The sequence below is a fragment of the Canis lupus genome, chromosome 21 (genome assembly GCF_003254725.2).
Source record: "Canis lupus dingo isolate Sandy chromosome 21, ASM325472v2, whole genome shotgun sequence".
Taxonomy (NCBI): domain Eukaryota; kingdom Metazoa; phylum Chordata; class Mammalia; order Carnivora; family Canidae; genus Canis; species Canis lupus.
In genome coordinates, this window is record NC_064263.1 from 22,350,036 (window position 1) to 22,373,990 (window position 23,955).

A 23,955-nucleotide genomic window follows, 5' to 3' on the forward strand; every position below is an offset into this window, starting at 1 on the left:
TACCAGAACCAATCTTGTTAGAACTCTGGAAAATAGTCAAAGTTTTATATAGCAATAACCAAATGCTAAATCAAGAAAAAGGCAACTTTTGGAAGTATAGGGTAGTTAGTAAGGGCTGGGGGAAGCAGGAAGGGGAATTATTATATAATGACTACAAAGTTTCATTTTGGGATGATGAAAAAGTTCTGAAAATGGGCTGTGGTAATGGTTGCAAAACAACATGATGTACACACCACCACTGAACTGTATGTTTAAAAATGGTGAAAATGGCAAGTTTTATGCATACTTTACCACACACAAAAAAAGACAAACAAAACAATAGGAAAGCTTTGTAGCATTTCTACTAGTCTTGACCCTATCCTCTCCCTAGTTTAGCAATGATCTTAAAAATGCCCATGTTGCCAGAGTGGGGCCCTGGTCCCTGCTTTTGAAGGAACAGAGCAGACTTTATTTGCAAATTATTGTGTACATTTATTCTAACCTGCCTCAGGACTGCTTGAGGGACTGAAGCAAGACAGTCATTTCTGTTTCACCTAACCCAGAATTCAGCCATGCTGGAAATGCAGAATACATTGTTTGAAAACACTGTAAGGCTGACAATCTGCAGACAGCTAAGGCAAAAGATTATGGTTGAGACACAAAAGACCATCCAAGGCCTGGAAGGAAAAGCCAAGGAGAGTTTCTTTAAGAAATTAAGGCATTCAAAAGCACTTGTATATAAGAATTTAGAAAGCCACATATAGGCTTAGAAAAGAAATGACAAGACCTCAAGGTTTCACCTCAGGCTGGTCCCTAGGCTCAGTGGACATCTGGATAAGTGTTGAGGAGGGACCACAGCATAAGGCCAATCTGCAAAGACCAAGAGGTGTGAGTGTGTGTGTGTGTGTGTGTGTTTGCTTAGCCCTGGGGTTCAAGGAGATCTCTGTCAAACCACCAACTCAATACATGCTGAGGAACAGAGACTTCAGTGACCACACAAGAAAAGAATACATTCTCTGGGGGGTAAATAGAAGATGTCAGTAAACAAATGAACCACTACAGCCTTTAGCAATAAAAAAAAAAATAAAAATAAAAAATAAAAACCCTGGGGGAAAGGGGAAATCTGATTCTAGTTACCACACCATAATACTCAAATGTACACTTTTCAACCAAAAAAAGAAAAAAAAATCACAAAGTATACACATAAACAGAAAACCTATTCAAAGGAAATTGACATAGTCCCCAAGAAAACCCAGACGTTGGACTTGCTACACAAAGACTTTAAAGTAACTGTCTTATATGTGCTCAAATAGCCAAAGGATAACATGGATGAAGAACTAAAGGAAATACAGAAAGTGATTTGAGAACAAAATGAGAATATCAATAAAAGAAATTATAAAAGGAACCAAATGGAAATTCTGGATGTGAAATGTACGATACTGAAATGAAAACTTCATGGAAAACAGTACAGGTGTTTCTCAAAAAAATTAAGAACTACCCATGTGATCCAAAAATCCTACTTCTGGATACATATACACTGGAAATGAAATCAGTATCTCAGAGAGCTATCTGCACTCCCATGTTCACTGCAGCATTATTCACAATAGCCAAGATATAGAAACAACCTAAGTGTCCCATCAATGGATGATTGAATAAAGAAAATATGGTGTGTGTGTGTGTGTGTGTGTTAGAGAAGACAAACAGTGCAGAATCTCATTTATATATGAAATCTTAAAAGTCAAACTCACAGAAAAGAGTAGAATGGTGATTGCCAGGGGCTGGAGAAATGAGGAGATGCTGGTAAATAAATTTTAAAAAACTTTATTAGAGGGGTTCACAGAAAATTTGAGCATGAAGAAGGCAGAATCAGTGAACTTGAAGACAGGACAACTGAAATTATACAGGAACAGAAAGGAAAAAGGGGGAAGAGAAATAAACAGAACTTATTGGGGCCTGTGGGACACTACCAAAAGGGTCAATATATGTATTATGGGAATACCAGGAGGAAAAGAGAGAAGGGGGCAGAAAGAATATTTGAAGAAACAATAACTGAAAACTCTCCAAGTTAGATGAAAGATATGAGTCTACACATTCAAGAAGTTCAATGAACTCCAAGTAGGATAAACTTAAAGACAGAGCCACACTAAGACACATTATAGTCAAACTGTCAAAAGACAAAATCTATAAAGAGGGCAGCAACTCTCAGGTACAAGGCCTCCTCAATAATATAAACAGCCAATTTCTCACTAGAAACCATGAAGCCTAGAAGGCAATGAGATGACATATTTAAAGTGCCAAAAGGAGGGAGGGGGGAAACCCTGTCAATCAAGAATTCAATATCCAGCAATCTGTCACTCAAAAACTAGGGAAAAATTAAGACATTTCCAGATAAACAAAAGCTCAAGGAGTTCAATACCACTGTATCTTCCCATAACGAAATACTACAAAGAATCCTTCAAAGGTGCCTGGGTGGTTCAGTTGGTTAAGCATCTGACTTTTGATCTCAGCTGAGGTCTTGATCTCAGGGTTCTGAGTTCAAGCCTCATGTTGAGCTCCATGCTCAACATAGAGGCTACTTTAAAAAATAAGTAAATAAAATGAGTCCTTCAGATCAAAACAAAAGGCCACCTGACAATAAGTTGAAGTCATATGAAGAAATAAAGACCTCCAGTAAATGTACCTACATTGGAAAATATAAGAGCCAATAATAATATTGTAGTTTTGGTTTGTAACTTCACTTTTTATTTCCTACATAATTGAAAAGACAAATGCATAAAAGTAATTATAAACCTGTTATTGGACACAGAGTGTATAGAGATGTAATTTATGATGACAACAACATAAAGGGGGGATAAAGCTATATGGGGCAAAGTTTTCTATGCTATTGAAGTTAAATGGTATCAATTCAAACTAGATATCAATTCAGGATGCTAAAAGTAATCCCCATGGTAATCACAAAGGAAATATCTATATATCTAAAATATGTACACAAAGGAAATGAGAAGGAAATAAAAACATTTCAATACAAAAAAAAGCCAATTAAACACAAAAGAGGGCCATAATAGAGGAAAGGAGGAATTTTAAAAAGTATTAGACATGGAAACAAATATCAAATGGCTTCCTTATTACTAATTACATTAAAAGTAAATGGATTAAACTCTCCAATCAAAAGCTGAGACTGGCAGAATGGATTAGAAAATGATCCAATATGCTATCTGTAAGATTCATTTTAGATGCAAAGACATAAATAGGTTGTAAGTTAAAGGATGGAAGTATATATTCCATGCAAATGGTAACCAAAAACGAGCCGAGGTGACTATACTGATATCAGACAGAATAGACTTTAAGTCAAAAACTGTTACAAGACACAAAGGACTATATAATGATAAAAGGGTTCATTAAGAAATAACAATTAAGAAATAACAATTATAAATATACTTGAATCAGAGCTCTAAAATATGAGTCAAATATTAATAGAACTGAAGAGAGAAGTAGACAGTGCACAATAATGGAGACTTTTGGAGACTTTAGTACACCACTTTCAATCATAGATAGAACATCCACAATGGAATGAAGATGAAAAACTGGACATTGCACAAATAAGTGGAAATTAATCAAACTCTTAAACAATGATTGAAGAAATTATAAAAGAAATTAGAAAATACCTTGAGATGAGTGAAAAAAAAAAAAAACCCCACAACATACCAAAACTTATAGACTACAACAAAAGTGGTACTCAGAAATTTACAGCTGTAAATGCCTACATCAAAAAATGAAGGAAGATGTCAAGTCAATAACTTAACTTTGCACCTTGAGGAACTAGAAAAAGGAAAAAGAAGAAAAGCAAAACTAAGCCCAAAGCTAGTAAAAGGAAGAAAATAATAAAATAATGGAGATAAATGAAATGGAGACTAGAAAAACAAGAGGTAATCAAATGAAACCAAGTCAGTTGTTAGGAAAGATCCTCAAATTGACAACCTTTTAGGTAGTGATGAAGAAAAAAGAAAGACAATACAAATAACTAAAATTAGAAATGCAAATGGGGACATTACTGCTGTCTTTGTGGAAATATGAGAATTAAAAGAATATTTTGATCATACACCAACAAATAAGATTACTTAAATGAAATGGGACAAATTCTTAGAAACACACAAGTTACCTAAACTGATTTAAGAAGAAATAGAAAAATCTCAACAGATCTATATAACAAGAAATTGAATCAATCATCAAAAACTTCTCAACAAAGAAGAGTCAAGGATTAGATGGCTTCACTGGTAAGTTCTATCAAACATTTAAAGAATTAAAACCAATCTTTCTCAAACTCTTCCAAAACATAAGAGGGAACACTTCTTAACTCATTTTATGAGGCATTACCCTAATACAAAAGGCAGCTAAAACATCACAAGAAAATTACAGACCAATATTCCTCATGAATATAGATACAAGAATCCTTAACAAATACTAGCAAACTGAATGCAATAGCACATTAAAAGATTATTTACCATAACCAAGTGGAACTTATAAAAGGAATGAGTGGTTCAACATAAGAAAGTCAATCAATTTACATATTTATAGGACAAAGGGAAACACCCAATCTCAACTGATGCATAAAAAGCATTTCATAAAATCCAACACTCTTTCATAATAAACACTCAGAAAAGTAGGAATAGCTTCCAGTTCTTTCTCTGACTTTATATCCTACTACTTCCTTCTTTCCCATTCACTCTGACCCTATCTCACTATTTTCTTTACTGTTCTTTGAATATCCCAGGCACGGATCTCAGGGCCTTTGTACTTGCTGTCCCTTCCACCTTGAACACATCAGCCTGACGGACTCCCTCACATCCTGCAGGTTTTCTCTAATTCACCTTCTCAGAAATTCCTTGTCTATTCCATCTAAGATTTAACACCCACAGACCCTAGAATTTCATATTCTCCTTTCCCACTTTTCTTAATTACCATAGGATACTATTTAATTTATATTTATTTAGAATGTAAGATACATAGCACAGGTTGTTTTATTTTTCCACTGTTTTATTCACTGCTATATCCCTATTGGCTAGAACAGTGCCTGGGTCATAATAACTGCTCAATATTTATTCAATGATTTAATCCATATATGGATTAGAGGTCAAAGTGATAGTATAGATGATAAACCCTGGTGAACTAGATCTAGCATGCAAGGAAATAGCAGTTAATCCTGCGGAGAACCAAATAGGATGCTACTGACTTGAATATGAGAGTGGATCCTATCAAGATTATCAATGATCTCACTAAACTCTTTCTAACAAACTTGAATATGCCCTTGATATTGAACTTTCTAACAAACTTGAATATGCCCTTGATATTCAAGCGCATAAAAGAAAAAAATCCAGAAAGCTCAGCACCTCTTACTTTAGGCTGAAAGAATTTAGAATGACTCCTTAGGCTACTGCATTCCCAGAAGCACACTGTGAGAAATTGCAAATAATTCACAGTAGATAAACAGTGGTAAGTGCTAAGTAAACATGTGTTTCTCCCCAAATGCTAGAGGAACCCAGCAGTGCGGTGGAATAAGCTCTCCTTGGACACATCTGGGCATTCTTGGTGAAGAATGTGGTTTTCAAGTTGAGCTTTGAGGAACGAGTGAGACTTTCAAATACAGAGCATAAACTGTATGTGTGGCGGGGGAGACAGGCAGTAGGTCAGGGTAGTGAAATCGGTTATGAATCTAGAAATGTAGATTGAAGTTTTGGCTAAGACCCGTGAATGCCAGACTCATACTACAGTATTAGGGAAGCAGAGATGTTTGAGAAAAGGACATAAGGAGATGAGACTGGCATCAAAAAAAGGTCAAATATATTTTTCTGTTCTCATGAACTAACATAACTCCAAGTATTTTGTACACGTTATTAATTCATTTTGCCAGGTTCAATGGCTTGAAACTTTTCAGTGATTTCTCATTGTTCTAATAAAACCTCAAACTGTTATCTATAACCTGCAAGATCCATCTCTATGTTCTGCTCCCATCACGATTGCTGCCTTCATTTGCTGTTTCTGCCATACTGGCCTTTCAAAGTTCCTCTCTCCCCAAGCCCCTTCTACCAAAAGGCTTTCATCTATCCTTCTGCTTGGACAGCTGCCCTCCATTCTTTTTGCCTAATCGAATCCTCTTCCTTCAGATTATTTTAAGAATTCCATTCTGAGCAAAATTCCTCAACCTCCGTATTTATATACTATCATGACACTACTTATCTTTCCATCATAGCACTTAGCAATGAATATATTTAGTTATGATCATTCATTAATTTATCTCCTTTATTAGGCTGAAGTTCCGTGAGGGTAGGGGCTTCTTTCCCTAGCCATTATTATATCCCCAACATCTGCACACAGAAAAGTGCCTAGTAACTATCTGTTGGAAGGAAAAGAAAAAGGATATTTAAAAGTGGGGAGCAGATTACACAGCAGCATAAATCATCCTATCTTGTGCTATCCAAAGCCTCTTAGACTTCGTTCAAACTCACATGGCTTGTCAGGATTCAAACCTAGGCTTGTTTTGTTTTGTTTTTAAAGTAAGTGCCATATTTTCAGTTGCAGTCTGTGTGAACAAGGAAGAGGTAAGAAAGGAGAGCAAGACTTCTCACAAGTACAAATCTGACCCTATGGTGTTTCGATCCTTTTTTCAATATATAGGTCATCAAACCTCAGTTAAAAGTTTATAAACCTGTAAACAGAGGCAGCAGACTATTTTCTCACTCTTTTCTTGGAAAGGCCTTGCTTATATGGTGCTTTTTCAGTCTACTTCCTCTTATCTGGGATTTGTGACACGTAATTGAACTCAAAAAACAAACTTGTGTGTGAGCACCTCTGTGTGAAGGCACCTAAGACTGACAAAGAGATCATGTTATAGGCCAATATCAAGTTCCCCTGTCTTTCCAAAGGCCAATTCTCTGTGTGTGGTGGCACACACACACTCCTAAATAGCAACTTGGGGAATTGCGTGATGCCTACTAGCATATTATCTGTGAGCTCTGGTACTTCATTTGTCTCTGGGCCTTCGGTTTTCTATTTATAAAGTGGGAGTATGTATAAATACTAGACTTAAAAAAATAGAGCACCTAACTTTGTGCCTGGGGCATTTTTACATACACTGTTTCATCCAGTCTTCACAATGATCCCATGGGGGTCACTTTGTGCTATGGGGAATAGGACTTGCTCAAGTTCATATGATCCAGTAACAGGAGTCTGGGAGTCAAATCCAGATCACTTGGCCACTATTTCTTTTGTACTGTCTCCTATCCTAGCAAGTCACTGAGAGAACCGCACAAAGACATGTATTTAAAAGTGTTTTCAATTATAAAGCTCTATATGGCTTTGGTTTTAAGAATGTTAAGCAATTTGTTATATTAGAGATGAAGAAGATTAAGATTTTAACGGTGATGAATTAATTACCAGAGAGAACAGGTTACTTTTCTCTTAAGAGCAGTATTATTGCCTGTACTTCAAAAGTTCTCAATTTAAATAATTAAATAGAAAATCAATCAATTTAAAAATGGGCAAAGGGTAGTTCTCCAAAGATAAATGAATGGCCAATAAGCACATGAGAAGATTCTTATCATTAGCCATCAGGAAATGTAAATCAGAACAATGAGGTACCACTTCACACACCAAGATGGCTATAATTTAAAAAATAATAATAATACAAACACAAAAAATAACAGCAAGCACTGGTGAAGATGTAGAAAAACTGGAACTCTCCTATACCGCTCTAAAATGTACAATCACTGTAGAAAGGAGTTTAGTAGTTTCTCAAATCATTAAAAATAGTTACTGTAGGACACAGAATTATACTCCCTAGATACCTACCAAAGAGAACTGAAAACATATTTAAAAACTACACAAATGTTCACAGCTGCATTATTCATAATAGCTAAAAAGCAGAAACAACCCAATGACCATCAACCAATGAATGGATAAAAGGTGGTCTATTAAAGCAATGGAATATTACTGAAGGACTGAACGGTGCTACAACCTTGAAAATACTATGCTAAATGAAAGAAGCCAGTCACGGAAGACCACATACTGTATGATTCCATTTATATGAAATGTCCTAAATAGGCAAATCCATAGAGACAGGAAGTAGTTTAGTGGTTGCCTAAGGCTGGGGTGGTGGGGTGAGTTTCAAGGGTAACAACTAAAGGGTATAGGGCTTCTTTTTAGGGTTATGAAAATGTTCTACAATTGGCTGTAGTGATGGCTGCCTAACTCTGTAAATATAGTGAAAACCACTGAACTGTACACTTTAAATGAGTGGATTGTATGGCATGTGAATTAATTTCAATAAAACCTTTTTTTAAAAAGTTCTCTAAGTTCACCATAAACTGCATTCTGCAATACAAAGCATTTATCAAAGTTTACTTTAAACCAAATGGATTTTTCTTATCACTGCCTAAAACAGTTAGGACTCTAATAATTCTGTAGCATTTGCAGTATAACCTCTGAATATCTTTCACAAGGACTGACTTAAAATTACATTTAATTTATGGACTTAAACGTACGAAATACAAATAGAGCTGATGCTAAGACTTTCAGTAAAAGGATACCTGGAGATCCATATATGGCATCACCATCCATCCACTTAATCAAAAAACCTAAGAGTCACTCCTGTTTCCTCCTTCCTTCAGCCCTGTATCCATTCCATCAGCAGGAAGCTCTCTGTTTGTAAACTCCATAAGGGTAGAATTTTCTGTTTATTTACTGTGGAATCCCTGGTGCTTAGAACAGTACCTGACACGTACAAGATGTTTAATGTTTGTTGAATAAACAAAAGAATTCATGCTCTCCTTGAAATCAATACCTTTGAAAGAAAAATAAATGTTAAATCCCTCACTTGGTAATTTGTTAATATATACACACTAATTTTTAAAAGTGTAGATGGTGGAAGTTTCATCTGCCATTCCAGTTGCTGAAAACAGATTAAGGCTAAATTCTCAAAGGGACACAGGTATGCCATGCTGCCAGAATATGTAGAAGTAGAACATAATAACTTTATTCAAGTATGTTCTTGTTACCTGACCCATGAATGTTTAAAGATATTTTATTTTATAAAAACTTACATCTGTAAGTAATGGACTGACCATAACAGAGGGCTTAACCTTGAATATGTGGTTAGGCTTAGGGGCCTACAGACCCCTAAGATTATACGCAAAATCTAACATGTGTATTGGCATTTGTGTCTTCCGGGGGAGAGTTCATAGTGTAATCAGATTCTCAAAGAAGCCTAGGACTGGAGAGGTTAAAAAGTTACTTAACTAGAAACAATCACAAAGTCTTTTAAACATGAATTTGTACAATAAAATAAAACCCAACAGCCCCATCTATGGGTAAGTCGTTATCGTTCAGGAGAAATGATGGCGACTACCAGAGGTCAGTGCATCTTATGAATGCTTGTGTTTAAATTTTCAGTGTCACTCTAGTGGGAACTTAATAACTATAGTATCACAGTTTTTTTTCTAGATATAGATGCAAAAATTAGGAGACTGTTGATGAAATCTACTTACAGTACTTCAGCACCAAAAAATTGGGCAGTTATGCTGATATATGTATGTACAGTTCAACATTTGTCAGTCTTAAAATGCTTATTTATAGTGAAATCTATATAAAACCGTTAAAAACTTTTCTATTTACATTTTTTTAAAAAATGAAAAGAATTGCTTCCTTTGCCACAACTTGTCAAAACTGACCGTTACCCTCCCACCCTCTTACCCCTCACTCTACTTGTGACAGACAGTGATCACAAGACCCAAACATATTGCTTAAAACAAACTGTGTCCTAAAAAGGCAGAATGCTTAAAAACATTACATTTAGAACTGTAAATGAATTTTTTATACATTTCAAAGGGGGTTAAACAAAAGCATGTAAAAGTTATTTTCAAAGTCTCAGTCCAACACGAATGTGCAATTTCAATGTTAAGATAGCATCATATGAATAATTTTTCCTAAACATAGCTGAACATTTCCTTTGGGCCAGAAAATGTTTCTTTTCCTCTCCTTCACAATGAAACATTTTCTCTTAAGTTTTCTTAAAGGAGTGGGGAGGGGTGGGAGGTGGAAAGGGCAGGCAATCCTGGTTTACAGGAAATCTGTCAGAAAGAATATGGCCTGCTTTGAAATGTTTACATTTAAATAAATAGAAGGCAAGTGTGCTGCCTGGAGCACAAAGAAACAACAACACAATAAATTAGCATACAATTGGTGAGAATGTACAAGCCACCCAAAAAGCACTTCCCACTGGTTAGGGATCTGATTTCCACCATCTAACAAGGATTCTTTAATGCCAGTATTTTTCTAGTTATTTTATAAACTATAAACTGAGCAAATGTAAAATGTTAACCAATTCAACACTTCCAAGGATTTTCAAAAAACATAAAAGGTTTTTTAAAAAACTGTTCCTGACACACCTTTTCAAAATACAAACTATTCACATTCTCCTTCTCTGATGGTGTTTTGCTCAGTAGAAACCAGTTGAGGAACATTCACAGGAAAAGTCTCTTTCCACTGCATGACAAACTTTTCCATCAGGTGTGGTCCAACAGAGAAAGAATGTCAGGTCTTCTGTCACTTGTAGATGTGCATCTTTTCCTTTTTCTTTTTTTTTTTTCTTTTCCTTTTTTTAAAAAAAGTACATTCCCCTGTGAGTTTTATCTTGTTTTAAAATGCTGCTCCTGCAGCAATTCTTGTTGAAACACTGCTATCTTGGGGTCCACAGCCTAAGCCTGGGCAAAGTGCTCTCATTAGACATCAAAAATCAAGGGCTTCCCTGGACACTTGGTAACCAAGTAGGTTTTAAAGTGCACTCCTATTTCCAAAACACTTAGGACCGTTCAGCAGAACTCTGAGAGGGGCTGGGTTCGGTTCCATCCTCTGTGCTACTGTCAATGTCTTGCTCCATTGCGGTCTCATCGTCATCCAACTGCTGGCTAGTGAAGTTGTTTAGCTCAAGAAGCCCACTGGGCTCTACAACCACGTTGGAACTGGAGTGACAAGGAATAGCATACTGGGGAATGGCCTGGAAGAGAAGACACGGAAAAGGGCTTTATGGTAAGAAAAAGAAACACGAAAGGATTCCCCCAACACTAAGGAAGGAAACAAGAAAACTGACATTTATCGGACAACTACTACACGCCAGGCACTGTGCTAGGTGCTTTAACACATAATGTTCTACTAAATCCCCATAACACTCTTAAGAAAAGTATTATTCCCATTTTACAAATGAGGAAACTAAGAGAGTGACTTAATCAAGGTCACACAACTGGTCAAAGTTAAAGTGCCAGGATTCAAGTCCAAGTTCTACAACTTAAAATGATCTTTCCACTTTCTGATGGCACCTCTTCTAATAGAGGAGGCTGAAGTCTGTGCCTAATTCAAGAGAGAGAGAGACTTTAAAGGACATTTTCCTTTGATCATTAAGCAAATTTTAAAGGTAAATGTAGTCAGACTTCACCCATTATTATCTGTAAAATAAATGGTTAATTTGCTGACACCACAATATATTTTGAACCTTTCAGTAACCTTCAGTAACCATTTGGTAGCTCAAAGGGGAAGTTATTTATTTGGGTCAATACTAATACTCTTTCTTGAGTAGACAAAAGGCAAAACTGTCTTTTAAATAATAAAAATACCAGTAGGCAAACACATATTATGGCCATATTGCCTTGTCAGGTTCTTCTTTCTCATCTTTATCAGATACCTTTTAAAAAGGTCTATCAGTTCACATCATACCCCTGCTTCAAGTTCTACAACTGTTTCTTATTGTACTTGCTATAAAATCAAACTCCTTACCATGACTCCAAGTTTATGTCAAACTCACTTATACCTTGGACCTTTGCAGTTGTTCTTCCCCTCTTCCTGTAATACTTTTTCTCCATAGCTCTGCATGGTTGGTTCCATCCTATCACTTGCATCTTAGCTCAAAAACTTAGGGTAAAAGGCTTTGAGAAGCCTTCCTTCTATGAGTATGAAACTGGATCACTGGGTAGATCCCATCCCTACTACTATTATATTGTTACTTCTTGGTTGCATTTATCATGTTTGTTATTTTTCTTCTTACCCTTAGAATGTAAGCTCCATGAGAGTATATACTACAGCACAGATCTTGAATATCTTTTTTCATTACTTGATGCATAGAGCTCTGAACAGGGCCTGTCACGCATCAGATGCTCAATAAACATTTGCATCAATTTTCAAATGAATGAACCTATCTTTAGCATTAAAAGTCCCAGAGCAAAGTTGAATATCAGGAAATATACCTGACCAAAACAATCTTCTACTAGGGGGAGGATATAAATATAATTTTAATACTACCAAGAAAATGTTGCAAGATGCCAGGACACTGAATCTAGGGTAGTGGAGTTTTCTGTTATTTGTTTTCCTCTCACTCTTCCATATAGTTCATCACCGTGAAGAAACCTTAGGTGGAGTCAGGAGACTTGGATTTTAGTTCAGCTCTGGCTCAGACTTGTTGTGGACCTCTGAATAAGTCACTTTACCTCACTGAGCTTTCATCTCGCATAAAATTAGAGAAGATATACTCTAAAAGATCCACAAGGTTCTAAAATTCTATGAGTTCCACATATATAGACTCCTTCAGAATAGAAGATCTATTTGTCTTATTTACTCTGGTCTCTGCATCTAGCACAGTGCCTAGAACACAGAGGTAATTCATACATGTGGTATGAATGAATGAATGAATGAATGAACAAACGAATGAAATGCAGATTGTCTACCTCCAAAGAACAATGCTTTTCATTCAAAGCATTTATTATTAAACATGCTGAATTCTTATAAAATATTTTTCAAGGAATCAAAGCACTTCTGCAGGTTTCTTTCATTCATCCTCATACTATTTTACTGAATCTGTTATATCAGTACTTCCAAGTACTTCCAGTCAAAGGTAACTGTAACTAGTAAGATCTGAAAATATCCTAACAACATATTCATGATGATAATAGTAACAGGAGCTATGTTTATTGAGTGTTCTTCTGTGTCAAACACTTAACTGACTGCATTCCATACAGTTTCCCACAAAATCCTTAAAACCACCCTTTGAGGCATTTCATTCTATGAAATGGAGATACAGAGGTGAACTCTGTTGCGTCAAACCACAATGCTGGGAAGGAGATGTACAGGTGAAACTTAAATCCGGGTGTTTCTGGACCTGGTTAGGAACTGAGCTTTTGTTAAAAGCTCAGTTCCTAACCATCACAAAGCCCTTCCCTCTGACATGGCCACCTAGCATATGGAATACACTGAAAGTTAGTTCTGAGTTCTGTAGAGAGCCTACTCGTTAGATACTACCCTTGATATATGAAGCAAAGTACTTTTCAGCCCTGTACATAAAGTGCAGAAAATAATTTCCAAATAAGTTATCCCAAATTATTGGTATTTAATTTTACCAATTTAAACCCTCAGGAGCCACAGAAAATTTTAGTAAAATGGTAGTAGCTACCATTTATTGGGCAATCATTAAGAGCCAGGTACTGTGCTAGGTGCTTCATCTCAATTTTGTGTAATCCTCCCATCAATCACATAAAGTAGGCATTCCTTATTCCCATTTTTACTGATGAGGAAACTAAGGCATAGTGAGGTTAAACAGCCCTGCCCAAAGTCACACAGTGAACAGCAAAGCTAGGAACCCATTCCTTTTCCACTTCTTTAGGGGGTAAAAAAAAACACAAATCCCTCTGTCAAGAATTACCTAATTTGCTAACAATTGTTTTTACAGAGAGGAACAAATCATTTAATAATCCAATGGTCAGTTTTATTTGCCTTTAAACATTTTTTCCACACTTATTTATATCGTACTTGGATGAATATTGGTTAATTTGCATTCTCTCATAGCCTGGCATCATGGTAAAGGGAAAGTTTACCACAGAAACTTCCAAGTCACACAACAATGAATCTATGGTAAATCTTAGATTATCCACATTTCAGTGAATCCAAATTCTCCATTAACTAACAAGAGCTAACAAGAGCTGATAATGTTCCAAGCCATCTATCAGCTTAGCCACACACACACACACACACACACACACACACACACAAATGACAAGTGTCAAGAAAAAAACCCGATACATCGCAAGGAGAAAGAGAAGTAAAACACAACTTCTAAAGGCTGGTCTGGACTCCATAATTCTGTAGTCTTGATCTATTATTATGCATGATGACAGATGAGTTTTAGAATGAAGGGAATGTGAGGCATAGAAGATCTACTGCCAATGAATAATTCATTATGTTCACTAGCCTGTACTTACCAAGGCAGGACAGTAACCATAAACAAGATTTTTCAACAATGATTGAAATAAAAAGCAAAGCTTTATGGTTAATCCCAAATTAAATATAAAATTAAATTATGTAGAAACATTTTCTTTTTTTTCTTTTTTCTTTTTTTTTAAGATTTTATTTATTTATTCATGAGAGACACAGAGAGAGGCAGAGACATAGGCAGAGGGAGAGGCAGGCAGGGAGCCCGATGTGGGTGGGACTCGATTCCAGGACTCCAGGATCACGCCCTGGGCTGAAGGCAGACGCTCAACCGCTGAGCCACCCAGGCGTCCCTAGAACATTTTCTTAAAACATGTTTTTCCAGACACTGTAGTTAATTAAGGTTAAAGTGTCCTGAAAACCATAAATCTGGATCAAGATAAAGAACTGTGTTTTTCCAAAGAAAGGGTCCCTGAAATTAACTTGAAATAAAAGTACAATCCAGTTATATCCCAGGAGTTTTTGAGAAAGACCAGGGAGTTTGACCCCAACAAGTTGCTGATTTTCTGGGTTGACTTACTGAGTTAACATTGGCAAGCATGTCTTGCATCTATAAATCAAGCTGGTTTTTGGGCTCAGGGCCCTTAATTGCCTCTAAGGGGTGCTGTGTGATATCATCCACCAATTTTCTAAGATTCTCTTCCAGAAAATATAAATGTGTATATTTGTAATAGGTGTAAACCAAATCTGTCAAATGTCATCTCAAAAATAATTGCTGTATTTTGTCATCTTGGCTTGACTCTTCCTATGACATCCCCAATCATGCGAAACCCACAACCCCCAAGATGCCCAATGCGTTTCATGTTCCTTCCAATTCTTACCTGGATGATAATTTCTGCTGGGCTCTCTTCAGCTTTCTTTTGGCCTACATTCTGAATACGCATGAACTGGCCTGTCGTAGGCACTCCTGGTGCATCGATTTTCCTTGTCGTTAAGGGAGGGCCAACAGCAGATGGACTTGAACAGGACTCTCTACATTTCTGTTGCTGGGGAGTGGAATTCGCCATCCCTGCCACCACCACATGGGCGGAGGGTAATGATCCTGCTTCACCAGTGAGCATACTAGTGGCAAGAGCCTTCTTTGGGGGATCCACTACCATATGCTCTACATTTGTATCAATCTGAGCTTCCATCAAAGACATTTTCAAAATGTCTGACACTGCTGTCTTCTCAGAGGCCTGAATGGGAGATATGCTTGTAACTGGTGATGTCAGCTTAGGCACAGAACTGCCACCAGTTATCTTTGTAACTGTGGGAGGCTGGCGCCCCTCAAAAGTTATCTTTGTAACAGAGGATCCTTGGGTTATAATTGGCTGCTCCACCTGAAAACAAATTGGGGTTGTGTGTGTTACAGCTACATCTCTGAGAAAATCTATCAAACACCCCAGATAATATGGCAAAAGAAACATTCGTGCTGTATACTAGGAAGACATTCTGAATGAAGCTTGGTGTTTTAAAGAGGGCTGGATGGGAAAGTATCTGGTTATTTTTAAGAAACCTAGGGAAAAAGGAGGGGTAAAAAGAACCTTTGTCTAGCCAGCCAAGGTTCGTAGCAGTAAAGGGAAAAAAAGTCACAGCAGCCTTGTTTTCCTTTGGGATGTATATCCCCACACAGTATACCTTCAACCCATTCTCAAATTATTCATATCATCTTCAGTTTTTAAAAATAAAAAGGATTTTCAATTTTTTGCTTCAAAATACATCTATACAAATATATTCTCTATATATGTATTTATAATATACACATACACACATATACATCACTCCAAAGCCACTGGTTTTCCCTAATATTTTTCTTTTGGATATCCAGATAATTCCTCTGCAATCTAGAAGATAAATCTAGAAGGCAAATTTATTAACTAGATGATGTAACTACGAAGGAAGATGTTCAATGAAGCTTTTTAAAAGACTGTAATTTACTTAGCATTACTGCCACAATATGAGAGTTTACAAGCATGGAAAAAATATTTTATATCTAAAAATTACAAATAACTTAGGGATCTTGCTTCTATGCACTGCTGATCAATGCTGAAGTGATTTTATTAAAAACTGCCTGGAAAATCAAGTTCTGAGTGCTATGCTTTTTTTTTCTTCCTATGTTAATGCGTGCATTTCTTCCCTAATGCCACCTTCTGATGGGGTAAAGTAATACCAGCATAAATGAGGCTTTTGAGTTTCCTCTTGCCAGGAGAAAGCACTGCTAATCACGATCAGGTCGTGATGTTCTCATTTTTTCCGTGAACAGAGAAGTTTAACTTTGCATGCTACCAATATTCCGTTACCTGGCTTGCCGGCTGTTTCTCTGATGAGGCTGGGAGCGGCATTTGGCTCTGGGGGGTTTGGGGTTGCACGTAGATTTTTGGTTGGTTCGGAGCCTGCTGCAGTTTAGGGAGCTGCTGCGTGGTTTTCACTGCGAGCACCTGTACTACAGTTTGCGGGGGCTGTGCCATTAAGGTAGGAAGCTGCCTGTCTTTGGCCACCATGGGATGCTGTGTGTGCTGTACATCTGGCTTGGGCTGTGCTTGTTCTTGCTGGAGAGGGGTGAGTTTTTGATGCCTGATGGAAAGCTGGGGCATTTGCGGGAGTTTGTGCTGGAGCTGGTCTGCCTGCAGGTGGATGGTCTGCTTCTGTTTAGTCTGGAAGCACTGCAGAGTTTTCACTTGCAGCTGAGTCTGTTCCAGCTGGGGCTGGCTAAGTTTCTGCTGCTTAGCTGACTGTGACTGAGTCAGGGCAGATCGGTAAAACAGACCTGTCTGAGGGTCTAAAGTGTCCATCTCTTCAACCTCGCCCTCCTCAGTTCCAAGTTCCTCGCTGTGTTTGGTAAAAGCAGTGTGACTGCTTAATGCCTAAGTAAAAAAGGCACAAAGTAAGAATGAAATAAGAAAAAACACCTACATTGCTACATTTTCCTCAAACTGGAAAAGACCTGGTTATGAGATTTATTCAAAATTTTTCAGAAGGAAGAGACTAAAAAGACCAAGAAATCTCAAGTTTTCTAAACCTAAAGGGTCCCTTAGATTGAGACTCTTATAATTTCAATTCTTGGAGATTAAGTACTAGAAAAACTAATCTACTCACTGCTATAAGAAAAGTCCTAGAGGGCCCAGAATTTATAGGTAGGAGGAATAAGGCTGCGCTGCAAGCACAGCCCAACACAGGAAAAGAAGAGGCTCTCTGGCTCAGGACACAGCTCTCTCACCTGGTCATCAGAGATGTTCACCTGTCCAAAGAAAAGAATGCTGCAACCCAGGAATGAGGTGTCCAGGGAAAAGCCAATGTTCAGAGAAGGCCACTCTGGCCATGTCTATCTATGTCCAATGCTGCCCAGAAGGGAAGAGCTGGTATCTGAGGGATAAACTCATCCGGATCCCCACAGAGGGCCTCTCTACTAGAGTGGAAATGATTATCAGGCTTCACCAAGGCCTGTGTGAATAACCCTCTGTACTAGTTTTCCTCGCCCCTTTGGTCATAATTCTGGGCCCACTGTGCAACAGTATCCCAGAGACTTGGCTGCCAGGAGGGAAGGAGACTAGGGGAGGGTACAAGAACACTCCTGTCCCTGGGAAGGGAGACTGTTACAGTGTTGGGAGGAGGCATCGATCTTGAGTGACATGGTTAGGGCCATGGTTTGACTTCTCTGGGTGTCTTGAGAAAGCTCAATCTCAGGACCTGCCAGCATCCAAGCTGAGATATAATTCCTAGCTAAACCTCTGGCCACCTAGCTTCCCTCAGTGACATAAAATAAACCCCAACCCCATCCTTCCCGCTTCCTTGTCATGATATTCCCTCATTCTAAACTTTAAAACTTGGAGATTCAACTGAAACCCTCCTCATCTCATAATGACCTTGCACATATAGGTTTTTAATTCAACAATTTCTTTATTGCCATTCAGGTTAGTTTGCTTACCATCAGGATTAACTGTACCAGTCAAACGATGGTGATTTATGTGAAAACTAATGATAAGTCATGCTTTCATCTGGCACCTATGATATCACTTTGTATAGAGGCAGGATGCTTTGGATTTAAATCCTGGTTCTGCCACCCAGAATAATTTACTTAACTTCCGTGTGCATGAGTTTCCTCATTTGTAAGAGGGATAATATACCCACCTTGTAGATCATAGGGAGAATTAAACAAATTAATGTAAAGCTCAAAGCACAGTATCTGACACAAAAATCAGCTTATCAACATATTCTTTTCTTTTCCTCATTGCCCCTGGTACCAGATATTCTGGTTTGTATTAACTCATTCTCCTTTCTCACTGAGTCTCTTCCTTCTTAATTGGACATATATAGTAAAAGAAGTCAGATATTTATACCTACTTATAATATTTCCCATGAGAATGCATTATAAAAGCAAAAAGCCCAGCAACAAACAGCTAACAAGCCAACTTCTATTTCATTTAAAAATCTCACCTCAGTAACAAATACTTCTGTAGCAACAAAATATATAGAAACAGTGACCAATTCTGAAGTCACAGATTGATCTAGATAGCCCCATCCTTTTGAAATGTTCCAAGTTTACAGAAGATCCAAGAATACTGTTTCTTAATTACTTTTTAGTGTTAAGACTCAATTCATTTCCTCTACTCAGTCCTCACATATGAAAGAACTACATAAACAGCTCTTCAATTCAGTTATTTCCTCTCTTAGATGAAACTAAACCTTATTTAGGGAAGGAGGCAGTTACAGAAGGTAGGGAGAAAAAGAAGAGATACAACCTGCTGCATAATGTGGGTGATTGCTCCAGGGGAAGATGCCGGGATGGACTTCACCACCACTGAAGTCTGTGTTGCAGTCTGTGACTGAGCCACATGCTGGAGCAGGGTCCGCTGGGGCTGGGAGGGCTGTTGGGGCTGGGAGCGATGGCTGACTGAAAATAGAGGAGGTGATGATATTTCTCCAGAAATCACCACAGCATCTGTAACCAGTAGTCATTTTAAACAAATGTCTGTGAGATTGCATCACAGAGAGAAAATGTGGTACTGTGAACTAGGAGGCAGAAGACCAGAGTCTGCCCATCTATAAGCTGTGTGACTCTGAGAAAGTCACTTATCTTCTCTGAGACTCTGTATTCTCATCTGTAAAACGGGAATAACAGAGCTATTATAAGGATGAGATGAGAAATGTGGAAGCACCATGAAATGGTGCTTAATTTCTTCAATGACCTTTATCCCATTAAGGTAACAAAACAATAACGAATTTCAGTAATCAAATCCCAGACTAAAATCTTTAAGGATACTAAGATAATACTTTAATTTCTTGGTTCCAGTTCCAAATGCAATACAAAACCCAGAAGCATTCATTCTTTTACATGAAGTGACACTGTCTTGCAGCCTTATAGCTCCTAAAGATGTAAGAGGTCAAGATGATACTGCACAAAAAACTGGATCAAGAGTTTTTTGTTTTTTGTTTTTTGTTTTTTTTGGATCAAGAGTTATACCTGGATTTTGTCCCACTCTGCCACCAACCAGTTAGGGGAATTTAAAGAGGTCATTTAAATTCTATTAGTCTCTAAACTGAGAGGTTTTATTTTTGTTTGCTTGATTTTTTTTAAATGAGATAATAAAAAATTTTTTTCTAGAAGAGGATCAAATGAAGTAACAGACTGAAAATGGTCCTTAAATTGCTAACTCTTATAAAGTAAACAAAAGAACAGAAAAATCCGAAATTTAGCTCATCTGACATAAATGGGTAAGAATATAGTGTAACAGGAAAACCACCCCAATTTCTTATTCTTTTGCTACAAAAGTCCAAAGGAATGCACTAGATATTTATATTGATGCATATATGTAAAATTATACATCTACATTGATGCCAAAGTCTCTTTTACCAGCCTCAACTTTAACTTTTTAAACAGTAAAACATTCACCACTTCTTATTCTACAGTCTTAAAAATGCTTATGGTTACTGGGAAACGAGCTTACTGAATCAAGAACAGAGTAAAACTACTCTGTAAAATTAGCTAAGGATTTCGAGAATATAAAAATTATCTTAATAATTCATGATTCTAATGCTCAAATATCTTGATCTTCAATTTCAAGTAGTTCCATATTCAGAAAAATCATAGTGAAATGTCCATGGATAAGATGATCACTACAGAAATCAATGTCAGAGTACCACTTAGGTATTATAAGTACAGACCTACAACTATCCAGTGAAATATAAATAAGCTTTATTTATTTTTATAACTCATCCTGTCTATATTCACACAGTTTTTCTATTGTTCTTTTACATATGCCTACATGTGATATAAGATACTGCCTATAATCTATAGGCAATATCACTGGTATAAATGTACTGCAGTATCTCACTGCATTTCATAGTATGTTTTATATGCATATTTTAAGTAAGAGTTAAATAAAATCTTTCATATGTGTTCAACCAAACTGAAAAAAAGGGAGTCAGTGTTTATATTAAAACTACTGAAATAATTTATAAGGTGACTGAGTAGGAGAAAAAACAAATCATACTAATATTAAAATTAAACAAGCAAATTAATGAAGTTTTTTACTGACAGAAGCATCATCAGAAATGAATATTTGAAAAATAAACAATAAAGATAATTTTTCGTGAAATTATCAGATTATATGGAACATTTCTGCTGCCCTACTAATTTTCGTAATTAGGACATTAACCTTTTTATTAAGAAATGGATTTAATAGAAAATCAACTAAAATCATTTAAGAATAATTCTCATTCAAGATACTATAAATCTCTTCTTAGTAATTACCCAGTGTGCAGGAAAGTCAGAGAAAACTAACACCTACTGCAGGATAATACAAGAGATCAGGGCCAGAAAGCTGGGTTTGAAGTCAAAGAAAATGCTTAATGTGGCTGAGGATATGATGGGGAGGAGATTATGGAAGGAGGTCACAGAGTGAATATTTAGAAAACAGTTGGAAGTGACCTCAACTGGGCCATTATTAACAGCATAAAAGTCACTTATTTCTTTAACAGCTCTTATTTTTTCCAATGTCAAACTGCTCATTTCTGAGAAAGAATCCCACTATCTTGCAAAAGGAGTCTCCTTTTCACTGACTGGAGCTTACCTTTCCTCTACCAGATCAGAGTAGAGCGCATCCATTTAAGTGGTTCCCCCCCAAAACAACAATTTTTTACCTTCAGTTATACTACAAATGGATGCACACCACTTACCTAGAAGGGGAAAAGCAACCTCTGTCCCCTCATCAGTCCGCTCTGAAAAGGATAAGTAAGGGAAGAAATCATAGGTCTTTTCCTCTATTTACCATTTGATAATGTAGTCTATCCCCAGAGGTTAATAGTGATTTCCCCAATATACTGCTCTCTGCTTTATTTAGCTTTCTGCTAAATATCTCTAAAGAAAGATACTACATGGCTTTCCATAGTCTTTAACTGGATTTTCCCTTCTGGTAATTTTAACCCATTAATCTAAAATATTTCCTAAAATGATACCAAATACTTTCGGGATCCCTGGGTGGTGCAGCGGTTTGGTGCCTGCCTTTGGCCCAGGGCGCGATCCTAGAGACCCGGGATCGAATCCCACATCGGGCTCCTGGGGCATGGAGCCTGCTTCTCCCTCTGCCTGTGTCTCTGCCTCTCTCTCTCTCTCTCTGTGTGACTATCATAAATAAATAAAAATTAAAAAAAAAACACAAATACTTCCTTTTCTGCTTTGGTATTTATATCCTTTAAATATATGTAATTTTATGTTCTCTTTTAATCACTGCTTAAGAAAACTTAAAACAGGTGTTCTTGACATACTGCCTCATAAGTAAGTCATCTCTCCTAACCCACATTAATATTAATATTAACTCACATTACTATCCTCTGAACTATTTCAAATCTCAAGGTAATGAAGTGTCCAAGCCAGAAAGCAGTATTCCAGGTGTGGTCTCATCAGAATATGAGAGAAAGAATATTATCCTTCCTGCTCCACTTTTCTATCTATGCCATCCAAAATCTCATTAAAGTTTCGCTGCCAGGCCATTTTAAACAAATAATTTGCTTTCCACCAGAACTCCTAAGTATTTACATGGATTTCAAGTTTTCCACATTTTTTTTCTTTGCATTAAAAAAGGTATTGGGTTTTATACCTACCTTCTCCCTTGACCCACCTCCCCTCCCCTAAAACTAAAAAAAATTCGATGCATCAAAATATTTATTCTTATATAAAAGGTATTTTATCCTCTCTCTACAACTGTCACTCTATATTCACAGACATCATTTATGGCCAACTTGCAATTTTTATTACTTGCAGTTTGCAACAACTCATTTATTTTTTTTCCCCCTTGTCATTAAAGACAGGGTATAAGTCCCAAGGACAATGTGAATTTGCTCTCAGAGCAAACTGGAAAAGATTTACAAATATAAAAACTATATTCTCCCCCAAATAATCATCCCATCAAATCCAAAAAGGTAGCTCTCCTACCTTAATACTACTTTTTAAAAGGACACCTACCAGTAGTGATGTATTCAGCAACTAGTTCTGACTCTACCACAGCAATGGATGGACTCTCAGGAGAATGTCTCTTTTCCTGGGTCATCTGAATAGGCACTGCCATTTGACTCAAGTCAATAGTGGGTTGTCTTGGTTTAGATTCCAATTTTTCCTTTACTGCATAAAAAAGTCAGGGGAAAAGTTAATTTTTATTACAAACAAGTATCAAAACCAGAGTTGTCCATGGGAATAATGAGCCAGACCTCTGGGGTGCCACACTGGCAGTGACTAAGGAGATAGTGAATTGAAAAGAAAAAAGCAGACTGCTATGTATGGTTGTAGGGTACACAACTTGTGCAACCATACCTAGCAGCCTAGCAAGGACTCATATGCAATCAGACTAAAATTACTCCCCCTACTATGACTAGGCCAAACAATCTGTTTCCCTTGTACACACTCCTCTTAGAACATTTCCTTTAGCCTTCTTGAAGGTAGTCCCTGGTATTCTTGAGTTCACCAACCTGAAAACAAAGGGTGAATAAGCAGTATGTATACACCATGAGTTGCTCTAGGGCATACCTACCCAGAATAGCACAATACAATGACCAGTTTAATTTGATCTATTAAAAATTCAAGATAATCTCCAAAGAAATGCTACCAAGTCTTCAACAACTCTTAAAGAATAAAAATTTTCAGTGTTAGAAAAAAATGACCTCTATTCCTATAAAAATGTTTTATGGAATGGTCTGGAAACAAGAATGGATTCCATGGATTAAATTTACTTCTCTCATCACTTTCTATAATAGCTACTCATTCAGTTTTTACCTTCTATAAGACATTAATGGAAATGGCTCAGTATGTCAAAGACAAGGAGCTAAGGAAGTGCCGAAGGCCAAAAATAACACCAATATAAAGATTATCCAAAGATATTAAATGCCAGTATTCTTTGGCTAGTGTAAAGTGGATGTTACAATACATAGTTACCAGTAATTAAGTCTACTGAATGATCATGCAGATCATTCCCCCACAGCATATAATGTGATAAAATCAGACTAATCATTTAAACAAAGAAAGCAAAACAAAACCAAAATAATACCATAGTCATCCCACAAGTAGAGAGGACACTGAATTGGGAATCATAAGATATGGAGTCTCACTCTGCCACTAGCCAATTAGGTAACCTCTCTGGATCTCAGTTTACTTATGCATAAAATGAAAGGGTTGGATGAGATCATTGCTAAGGTCCCTTAAAT

The 23,955-nt window shown here is 37.0% G+C and overlaps 1 protein-coding gene and 1 long non-coding RNA gene across 22 annotated transcripts in view; both read right to left on the reverse strand.

Annotated features, from left to right (window-relative positions):
* Nucleotides 1-23,955, reverse strand: part of LOC125753293 (uncharacterized) — a 132,962-nt gene that overhangs the window by 5,524 nt on the left and 103,483 nt on the right. The window lies entirely within an intron of this gene.
* EMSY (EMSY transcriptional repressor, BRCA2 interacting) overlaps nt 8,986-23,955 on the reverse strand; it is a 90,710-nt gene continuing 75,740 nt past the window's right edge. For 7 of the 21 annotated variants that reach the window (XM_035704118.2, XM_035704110.2, XM_049099142.1 and 4 more), the window contains 6 exons: nt 22,724-22,879; nt 21,439-21,480; nt 19,002-19,201; nt 16,563-17,126; nt 15,102-15,602; nt 8,986-11,026 (listed from right to left, as the gene is read on the reverse strand). In XM_035704118.2, coding sequence (XP_035560011.1) covers nt 10,832-11,026; nt 15,102-15,602; nt 16,563-17,126; nt 19,002-19,201; nt 21,439-21,480; nt 22,724-22,879 — 1,658 coding nt within the window. In that variant the 3' untranslated portion in view covers nt 8,986-10,831. The remainder of the gene's footprint in view (nt 11,027-15,101; nt 15,603-16,562; nt 17,127-19,001; nt 19,202-21,438; nt 21,481-22,723; nt 22,880-23,955) is intronic. The other 14 variants (XM_049099140.1, XM_035704113.2, XM_049099138.1 and 11 more) reach the window with 6 other exon arrangements.